We start from the raw sequence: 10,756 nt of genomic DNA, 5'->3' as shown, positions 1-10,756 counted from the left end.
CCTTATTTCAACAATTAGAGACAGAAAAGGTTGGCAATTAAGTATAAGTAGAAGCTTAATTGAGCTCTGTTTGGTCCAACATACAGCTGTGCCTGTCGGCACGTAGGTAAATTAAAGAAAATTACTCTTCGCCAAATTTTAACGATAAACAAAGGGGTAGGGTAGCGTTAATGAATACCATTAAAAAGAACGAATATTTGTTCAATTTCCGCTCTCTCTAACCATAGGCGTTAAGTTTGATCTGTTAATGGCCTTCAATGATTAAAATTCATTTGAACGCAATGAAATAAATGTCCGTGAGCCAGAAAGCTTTTGCATTCGTCTTTGAACATCGCAAAATGATGTTCTTAGTTTTGTTACTGTTGGGGACGTCTGTTTCAGGTAAGGCTTAACGCTGACCTTCTCTGAATCGGTTATAGCTTCTCTCCATGTTAGAAAATGCGGTGAACTTTATGTATTAGCAATGCCTCACTTCGCTCCTAAAGTCTTCGTTTGCAAAGTTCTTTGTTTCCAACTTTTCTTCCTATCATGATCGTTGATATATAAATTACTTCATAGATGTCAAATTGATGATTCCCAAACGATATTAGAAGAGTTATTTAAATTAAATTGCCTTATTTTGATGAATTTTTGTTATTGACCTCACTCGATCGAGGATTTTCAAGTTTACGAGAACTCATAATCGGCGATATATTTGATTCTCTCCAACAAAACCTTCTGCTCCTTTAAGATGACTGAATTAATAGAATACTCTGTTGTTTCACAACAGGACAACTCCAATGTGGCTTCACGCCCATCCCTCAATCACGTGTCATTGGAGGTCAAGATGCGAAGCCTGGGGCTTGGCCATGGCAGGTGTGATGTCATTGCCTCTGTTCAAATCTTCACAAGCTGTTTGTTTCTGCTTCTAGAGATCAGAGACTTCATCCCACAAAATAAGGAAAACTGTTTAATCTTAAAAAGTTTGAACGTGTCTTGTTGGTTCTCATCAAGCTTTTATTATCCAGCTTGCGGACAGGGTCCCCTAAATTCCCTTCAACTGCGCGAATCGTATCCTTCCTGAAACTTTTTAAAACTTATTCTTAATTATTTTGATTGTTTGCCATTTAGATCGCATTACAACGATATGGCAGCTTCATCTGTGGAGGATCTCTCATTTCTGAAAATTGGGTAGTTACCGCTGCCCATTGTGTAGCAGGCAGCTCGTAAGTTTTTGCTCTTTTGCGCATGCCACAATTTTGACCGCTGTGTTACCAAATAAAGACATATCAACTCAATTGCAGACTCAAAAAATGACTGACAATTAACGTCGACTAATTAGCTTAAGTAATCAAAAGGAATAACCTGCCAAATGTAACTGACTGCCTTTTGAATCAACCAAAATAACCGACTACCATCCGAATGACCGACCGACGAATCAACCTTACGAGGATTTAATTAGCAACTCTTTGACCAAGCAACCGAGCAAACTTCTGATGCATTATTCACTTTATACTAATTCTTCACCCAACAAGCGTATATTTGAGAGTCCAAAATAGTGCTTAGCTTCTCTATCGACTGCTAGTCAATTATAAGCATAAGTTACGATCATGAATGAACCTTGTATTGTATATTTGTAGAAATCCTGCCAATTACAGAATAGTTGTCGGTGATCACAATCGGAATGTGAACGAAGGAACAGAGGAGTCTGTTGGCGCCGCGCAAATCATTTCTCACCCTCAATACAATAGTCCCAGTCAACTTAACAATGACATCGCCCTGATTAAACTCGCTACGTCTGTGAAGCTCTCTGCCAGGGTGAACCCCGTGTGCCTACCGTCTAGCGACTCAAATGTACCCACAGGATCAAAATGTTACATTACAGGTGAGGGTGGTCATGAGAGGTCCGCTTGTTTTTAATATATAGACCATGCAAATCCCATGCAATAAAAATGGCCCAACTCCTCTGTCGTAAAGCAATAATTCACGGGCATTCCAGTTGAGGAGCTGACAAGCCGGCTCGCTTGAGGAAAAGCTTTGCCTTAGTCCTTTTTAGGAAAACCCTTGCAACTTGTGGGTAATTCAGTAAGTTGTATATTCACGTATTTTACCTCGAAAGGATGTTTCGCTTCCAAATAACCGTCTTCCAGGTGTCTTTATTAGCGAGGAGTCATACGCGTTCTAAAATTCTGCATTACGCTATACTGGGCTCAAAATTTTCTCAGGAGTTTCCTTCAGAAAGCACCACATAGGGGATAACAGAGGATGTTTCTTCAAATTGCAAACATGGTTGTTTCAACATTTTCGTGGTACTCCTTATAAGTTCTTTTGCAGCTCTTTTCCTTCCTGTTTACCGACTTCGTTAATCAACAGATAAGAACACAACGGAGACCTTGAAATGTTATTGACGTAGGTATAATGTTATGAACTTGCCGCTTTGATAGGCTGGGGAAAGATTAAGCATCCAGGAGGATCTCATCCGATTTTACAACAAGCCATGATGCCGCCTATCGATCCAGCAAAGTGTAGGCAGAAGATTCAAGCAAGTGGAGGTACATCAGAAAGTCTATATTGTAGATTTTTCATAAGCATAACATTGTCTGTCTTTTGCTTATTAAGTCTGTCTTTAGGTTTACCTGCAGAATTTGTCCACGATATTTATCAAAACGACAAATATTCTCGTTTGTGATGACAGTTTTAAGACAAAGACCAAGCGAAAATTATACACTTAATCTGGCCGGCATGCTGAGACAATTCGACGAAGTACATTTTCTTCAACCCCAATTACCGTTTTTCAGCTGTTTAAACAAACTGAATAAGATTGAAACGTTGGATCACTGACGGATCACTGAGTCAAATGGATTTTTTTCGTCGTTAATTTGGATTCCTCTTCCCGATGTTCGAAAAAGTATAATAAGCTGCTCTTACCCGAATCAATTGATAATTTTTTTCTAACTGAAAATAAATTGGACCAGCTTATTTGAAGAGATGCTTTGCTTTAACCGTACTTCAGTTCTTTATCAAACCTATTGTGGCCCGCTTAAATACGAAATCTTAAATTCTTAAATCCTATAACCGACTATTCTTTGGTGAACTCATCGATTGAGTCGAATTCTACTTAAATTTGAGTCACATCTGTCATAAAAATCGGCGTTTGAAACCACCTTTATTGCGTGGTGATAAAATCCAAAGCAATTCTGGGTTACCTTTCAATGCAAAATTCTTTCTTTTAGATCGTTCACGCTAACTTTGTATGTACTTATATTTTTGCAGTCTCAATAACGTTAACTCCGCAAATGTTGTGTGCGGGCGTGGACAATTCCATTTTAAGTGGTTGTCATGGTGATAGTGGAGGACCGTATGTGTGCTTGAATGCGGATGGGAATACATATACCTTACATGGTGCAGTCAGCTGGGGTTCTTCCAGATGCGATGCTAAACAACTTTTTACTGTGTTTGCCCGAGTGACACAGTACCGAGCGTGGATCAAACAGCACACTGGGATTAGTGGAGGAGGTAAGAAATAAGTTTTGTACCTTAATATCGTGATATCTAATCGCTGTGGTTATTCTTCGTGCTGGACTCATAGTAATGGGGTATCAGACAAACGATTAAGTCCCACTTATACGATCAAGCAGTTTTGTCACATATCGTTTTGGTATGTTTGGTACGTAAGGCATGTTTGACCATCAATTTATGCTGCGCAACAAACTTGATTTTGGAAATGTTTGATCGTGCTCACTTCTGATCGATGTGGACATTTCAACTTACGTATATTTAGTCGATCTAATCACTTAGAGATTATTAGCACTAACTTTAGAGTGCAGTTAAAACGTAGCGATTCACATTGGCCTTCTTTTATCATGTATGTATTTTTTTTGTCGATCACAAATTTTGCTTAGCAAAATGTTACTCATTGCAGGCCAAAAGGGCTATGTAAAAAAAGAAAAAAATATATACATCTTTCTATTTTTCTATTCTTAAAGTTCCTTTTACTTTTACTACTTGAGGAGGTTGCACTGCTTTTTTTGAAAAAAATTACCGTGAATTATTTTTGCAGGAGGGCCACCACCCTCTCCTCCCATACCAACCACGTCAGGATGCGGTAAGCTCAACATTTGCGAGTATTAGGCTTTTTGGTGTAGCGGTTTTGACTTTTTTTTCAGATCGGTTTTTCGGTTTTTGTGCCAGAAAATGTTGGTTTTCGGTTCTGGTGTTCATTGCGTTTTGCGGATTTTCCGCTTTTTAGCGTTTAATTTTCGGTTTTCGTCAAAAAATACTAAAAGATTTTTGGATTTGGCATCCGATGTGGCTTTTGGTTTTTCTTTTTGGGTTCCGGTCTCATTTCGATCTGAGCAGCAAATGTGCGCCTCCTCCGATCTGAAATAGCCGCGAAACCTCCGTATGCTCCACTTGTCACCACTCCATCGTATCGATTAGGGTTTTGATAACTGGGATGTGAAAATTTATCGGTTTTGCGGTTTTGCATGCGGTTTTCTGTTGTGGTTGATTTTTTTCCTTTTTAATTTTTGTGGCATTTTCTAATAGACCCCCCTCCTTGATCGTGAATCAGTCAGGCTAGATCGATTGTCTAGACTACACTAAGCTACACTAGTTGAAGGTTATTTTGAGAAAAGTTATTTTATCTGACAAGGGACAAGGATTAGCCACATATTGAGGTGTATAGATATTTTACTTATGAAAAAGTCTGCATCTTCGCGCAAACTTTGCTCTGCATGTCTTCCCTTCTTTCACAATAATTTTTCTTTCGGTTCACTTTTTGACAGCAGATTTTCTACCTATGCATTAAAACACTCACACAAAAAAGGAATTGTTAAGAAATTGCAAATTTTCTGTTGCATCTTTTTCCAGGCGGTTCACCAACTCCTTCACTGGCCCCCGGTAAGTTGGACAACTAAAGAGTAAAAGCAGGCTAGGTTACAATGTTTCCGAAAAAGTTATTGATGTGCGCCAACCACCATAAAAATGACAAGACCAATGCTATCCTAAGTAAGCTTGGAAACCTAACCACTGGTGTGAAAAACCCTGCCCCCCTCTTTATTTGATAATCAGAAAAAGCCATCGTCAACTGGGTTTCGGTTATGGGGAACAGTTATGCTAAGATGTATGCTAAATGATTTTCTCAGCTCCCTGAAAGAATGTCGTATTCAGAAACGCAATAAATCAACCATAACGTGGTAAATATAATGTAAAAATACGTGCTCTCAGATGATAATAATAATTGTGAAATGTTCATAAATGTTCGTACATACACAATTCCAAGGGTATAGCGCACAGGTCTTGAGACTGAAAATATGAAAATCAAGGTTGAAAATTGTGTCTTCACGTTTACTAATTTTGTTTGTTTTTTTGTCGTTATTTCTTCAATTTTTTTTTTAAAATCACAAAAAACTGCAACTGAAAGCAAATAGTTTAAGTAACTCGAACAGACCATCCTCCTTCAGACAGTTTTGGAGGATAAAAAACAATAAACAAGACGACTCTTTTTTCGAATAGACGCCTAAATTTAAAGCTATATGTAGAAATGAAGAGAGCGACCATCTACTTGTATACAGTTTAGGAACATATGAATTTTATGAATTTAGTTGATTGTTTGAGTGGTTGATAGAATGCTGGTAGTGTTTACTAGATCACACTTAATTTCGACTACTACACAAAACAGTCCATCGCTGGAAATTCTGAGCAAAAACACATAAACATCAATGACAATATGATAAATACAATGCAAAAATACTCGAAACGAGTTCGGAGTTAATTTAGGAAAAAATCAAAGAAAAAAATGTTTCACAATTTAAGGGGGTCATGCTCTTTGACAATAGAAATATGAAATAGTTATCAGTCTTTGTGAATTAAAAAAAAATACCAGGGGTATAGTGAGCTCTTGAAAATCTAGGTTCGACATTGTGTTGTCGCATATATTACTTTATTTTTTTGCCTGTTTGTTTGCTTTTTGTTAACATAACCAGAGTGTTCAAACTACCAAGTCCTGAGTGAAAATGACCGTAACACCGGCTACAAAGGAGCTGTCAAATGTGACCGGCCATTGCCAGGCGGAAAACGTTGGTACAGGTTTCAAGGAGGTGCAGGCACACAAATGCCAACAAAATGCGTGCCTGCATATTATTGCGGTACCCATGCACCAGGCTGGCTGAGTGACGGACATCCCACAGTGGGCGAGGGAGCCGTCCAACGTAAAGTATGTTTCCACTGGATATCACGCTGCTGTCATTGGTCCAGTAATATTAGGGTTCGTAACTGTGGTGGTTTCTTTGTGTACGAGTTGGTTGAACCACCGGGATGCAGCATGCGATACTGTGGAGAGAAAGTTCAAGGTAGGAGTGTTTTTGCGTAATTGTTGACAGCAATTTCTCTACAAATGGATTAAAAGAGAAATAAGTCTTGGAAACACAGCAAATATTGTGTTGCATTTTTTTCCAGGTTCGCCACCACCGCCGGTTACAACAGCGCCCCCAGTGGCTCTCGGTAAGTTGAACAACTAAATAATAAAAGCAGACTGGATTACAATGTTTTCCAAAAAAGTTATTGATGTGCACCGGCCACCATAAAAATGACAAGACCAATGCTATCCTAAGTAAGCTAAGTAAGCTCCTAAGTAATCGTCGACCGAGTTACGGTTATGAAGAACAGTTAATGCTAAGATTTATGCTGAATGATTTTCTCAACTTCCTAAGGGAATGTCGTGTTTCAGTTTTTACACTATAGGGAAGCAATAGGACGAGAGCTTTAGTGAGAAATGTTTTCAACATATTTTGGTTTTTATTTCAAGACAAAAAAACTGCGATCAAAAGCAAATAGTTTAAGTGACTCGAACAAACAAACCTCCCGCAGACAGTTTGAGAGGAAAAAAACAATGAACAAGACGTCTCTTTTCTTGGATAGAACGCTGACATTGTAAACTAGATCAAGTTTATTTTCAACTTATGCGATTGACAAATCAACCGCAGATTTCCATTGTTACTTTTTTTTCCTCCGACATGGCAAAAATTGCTGAGTGCTGTGTTACATGTTACGTCCTTTTTATCCTTTTTATCTTCGATAACCTTATTGACGATGGTTGTCGACCGATAGGCACGCTAAAATTTATGTAGTTATTTTGAAAAAGACTGTCTATCGCTGAAAAATCTCCGTAAAATACAAGCACAAACACAGTAAATCAGCGACAACGTGACAAATATAATGTAAAAATACATAAACAAAGTTCGTGGGTAAGTCTTGAAAAAAAAATTAATGTTTCACAGTTGAAAGAGGGCGTGCTCTCAGACGATTAAAATTGTGAAATTATCATAATTATGTGTAAATACATAATTGTTGAGGGTCTAGGTCTTGAAGCATATATAAATCATGGAAATCGAGGTTCGAAAATGCGTAAGATTTATATAAAATGAATTTCGTCAAATAAAAGATGTCGTGTTTTGTGTTTTTTTTTAATCACAAATGGTAGGATGAGAGCCATATTGCGTTGTAGAATAAGACTTTTTCTCCAGCATATTTCGATGAAATCTTCAAGACAATGCGCCGCACTGAGAACACACACACCCTGAAGTTGAAAGCTAATTGTAGAAATGAAGAGAGCGACCATCTACTTGTATACAGTTTATGACCATATGAATTTTAGGAATTTAGTTGATTGTTTGAGTGGTTTGATAGGGTGCTGGCAGTGTTTACTAGATCAAGCTTATTTTCAACTACTACACAAGACTGTCCATCGCTGGAAATTCTAAGCAAAAACACTTGAACATCATTGACAATATGATAAATACAATGCAAAAATACTCGAAACGAGTTCGGAGTTAATTTAGGAAAAATCAAAGAAAAGAAGGTTTCACAATTTAAGGGGGTCATGCTCTCTGACCATAGAAATATGAAATAGTTATCAGTCTTTGTGAAATAAAAAAAATACTGGGGGTATAGTGAGCTCTTGAAAATCTTGTGTTGTCGCATATATTACTTTATTTTTTTGCCTGTTTGTTTGCTTTTTGTTAACATAACCAGAGTGTTCAAACTACCAAGTCCTGAGCGAAAATGACCGTAACACCGGCTACAAAGGAGCTGTCAAATGTGACCGGCCATTGCCAGGCGGAAAACGTTGGTACAGGTTTCAAGGAGGTGCAGGCACACAAATGCCAACAAAATGCGTACCTGCATATTATTGCGGTACCCATGCACCAGGCTGGCTGAGTGACGGACATCCCACAGTGGGCGAGGGAGCTGTTCAACGCAAAGTATGTTTCCATTGGACATCACGCTGCTGTCAGTGGTCCAGTAATATTAGGGTTCGTAACTGTGGTGGTTTCTTTGTGTACGAGTTGGTTGAACCACCGGGATGCAGCATGCGATACTGTGGAGAGAAAGTTCAAGGTAGGAGTGTTTTTGCGTAATTGTTGACAGCAATTTCTCTACAAATGGATTAAAAGAGAAATAAGTCTTGGAAACACAGCAAATATTGTGTTGCATTTCCAGGTTCACCACCACCGCCGGTTACAACAGCGCCCCCAGTGGCTCTCGGTAAGTTGAACAACTAAATAGTAAAAGCAGACTGGATTACAATGTTTTCCAAAAAAGTTATTGATGTGCAACAGCCCCCATAAAAATGACAAGACCAATGCTATCCTACGTAAGCTAAGTAAGCTCCTAAGTAATCGTCGACCGAGTTACGGTTATGAAGAACAGTTAATGCTAAGATTTATGCTGAATGATTTTCTCAACTTCCTGACAGAATGTCGTGTTTCAGTTTTTACACTATAGGGAAGCAATAGGACGAGAGCTTTAGTGAGAAATGTTTTCAACATATTTTGGTTTTTATTTCAAGACAAAAAAACTGTGATCAAAAGCAAATAGTTTAAGTGACTCGAACGGACCAACCTCCCACAGACAGTTTGAGAGGAAAAAAAACAATGGACAAGACGTCTCTTTTTTTTGGATAGAACGCTGACTTTGTAAACTCGATCAAGTTTATTTTCAACTTATGCGATTGACAAATCAACCGCAGATTTCCATTGTTACTTTTTTTTCCTTTCCTTACATCCTTTTATCCTTTTTGTCTTCGATAACCCTATTGACGATGGTTGTCGACCGATAGGCACGCTAAAATGTATGTAGTTATTTTGAAAAAGACTGTCTATTGTGTTGTCACATATATTACTTCATTTTCTTGCCTGTTTGTTTGCTTTTTGTTAACATAACCAGAGTGTTCAAACTACCAAGTCCTGGGCGAAAATGACCGTAACACAGGCTACAAAGGAGCTATCAAATGTGACCGGCCGTTGCCAGCCGGAAAACGCTGGTACAGGTTTCAAGGAGGTGCAGGCACACAGATGCCAACAAAGTGTGTGCCTAGATATTATTGCGGTACCCATGCACCGGGCTGGCTGAGTGACGCACATCCTACAGTGGGCGAGGGAGCCGTCCAACGCAAAGTATGTTTCCATTGGACATCAGGCTGCTGTCAATGGTCCAGTAATATTAACGTTCGTAACTGTGGTGGTTTCTTTGTGTACGAGTTGGTTGAACCACCAGGATGCAGCATGCGATACTGTGGAGAGACATTTCAAGGTAGTAGAGATCAAACCCCATTCTTTATCTTACCTTCATTTCAAATATAACAATATCAGAGCTATGTAAAAATCATACTATGTTGTCATGGGCTTATGTGCCGTTTTTATTTTTTTTTCTCTAGGAGGCTCGCCACCACCCCCATCAACGCCACCTCCAGTCATTTTTGGTGAGTTGAGCATATTCTAGATCTTTATTTCTACTTTAATTACCTGTAGAGAAAAGGTTAAAGGTATTAGAAAAGATATCGAAAAACTACGCCACAGTCTTGAACAGGAATTATTCGAGAAGGCTACCTGAAACATAAAAATTCTTGAGCATTTTGGCAAAGAACCGAAGGAGGACCACCTATGGAACGTCTGATATGCAATTTGTTAAGTTTCCTGGTAAGATACACTTTGATTTATTGAATACTACAACATGAACATCTTGCGAATGTTGTTAGGTTCAAATAGCAAACGATAGGAACGTCCGGCCTTAGCTCCAATGTCAGATATTCCTATATCAAGAAAAGAGTGTATACGTACAAAACATACGTAGTAGCCAGCGTGATACGAGATACAAACCAAATACAATACCTTCCACTCCAGCTTGTTCCAACTACAAAGTCTTGAACGAAAGTGACCGTATAACAACTTACAAAGGGTCCGTCAAATGTGACAGCTCACTTGGAAAAGGCTGGTACAGATTCGCGGGAGATGCAGGCACACAGATGCCAACTAAGTGTGTACCTAAACTTCAGTGTGGTACCCATGCACCGGGCTGGCTGAGTGGCGCACATCCCACAGTGGGCGAGGGAGCCGTTCAACGCAAAGTGTGTTTCCACTGGTCATCAGGCTGCTGTCAGTGGTCCAGTAATATTTTGGTTCGTAACTGTGGTGGTTTCTTTGTGTACGAACTGGATCGGCCACCAGCCTGTAGTCTGCGATATTGTGGAGAGAAAACTCAAGGTAGGAAATTCTATGGAACACGGATTTTTTTTCTTGTACGCAAAAAAGCTCTTTTCAAATTTTTATTTTGAAGCCCTCACTTCCCGAGTAAGAGTGGAAAAATTTCATAAACGCTTGAAAACTATCCCCCAGTTGGACAAGCAAAGAAATATTTTTTTTTGACGTATGCCGAGCGTGGTAATCAGATCATCAAATTGGATATAGAGCAGAAAGTAAGAGATGTAGAGAGTCAA

General features: G+C 38.9%; 1 protein-coding gene across 4 annotated transcripts in view; it reads left to right on the top strand.

Moving 5' to 3' along the window:
- Positions 1-253: 253 nt before the first annotated feature.
- Positions 254-10,756, top strand: part of LOC131772504 (transmembrane protease serine 9) — a 16,010-nt gene continuing 5,507 nt past the window's right edge. The window contains exons 1-15 of one of the 4 annotated variants that reach the window (XM_066164043.1): positions 254-381; positions 770-855; positions 1,111-1,205; positions 1,620-1,864; positions 2,424-2,531; positions 3,253-3,495; positions 4,040-4,084; positions 4,852-4,881; positions 5,967-6,332; positions 6,439-6,483; positions 8,014-8,379; positions 8,482-8,526; positions 9,208-9,573; positions 9,698-9,742; positions 10,164-10,523. In XM_066164043.1, the coding sequence (XP_066020140.1) occupies positions 291-381; positions 770-855; positions 1,111-1,205; positions 1,620-1,864; positions 2,424-2,531; positions 3,253-3,495; positions 4,040-4,084; positions 4,852-4,881; positions 5,967-6,332; positions 6,439-6,483; positions 8,014-8,379; positions 8,482-8,526; positions 9,208-9,573; positions 9,698-9,742; positions 10,164-10,523 (2,536 nt within the window). In that variant the 5' untranslated portion in view covers positions 254-290. The remainder of the gene's footprint in view (positions 382-769; positions 856-1,110; positions 1,206-1,619; positions 1,865-2,423; positions 2,532-3,252; positions 3,496-4,039; positions 4,085-4,851; positions 4,882-5,966; positions 6,333-6,438; positions 6,484-8,013; positions 8,380-8,481; positions 8,527-9,207; positions 9,574-9,697; positions 9,743-10,163; positions 10,524-10,756) is intronic. The other 3 variants (XM_066164046.1, XM_066164049.1, XM_066164052.1) reach the window with 3 other exon arrangements.

The sequence above is a fragment of the Pocillopora verrucosa genome, chromosome 1 (genome assembly GCF_036669915.1).
Source record: "Pocillopora verrucosa isolate sample1 chromosome 1, ASM3666991v2, whole genome shotgun sequence".
NCBI classification, from domain to species: Eukaryota; Metazoa; Cnidaria; class Anthozoa; order Scleractinia; family Pocilloporidae; genus Pocillopora; species Pocillopora verrucosa.
The sequence above is the reverse complement of the archived record's forward strand: the minus strand, read 5'-3'. Positions and strand labels throughout refer to the sequence as shown.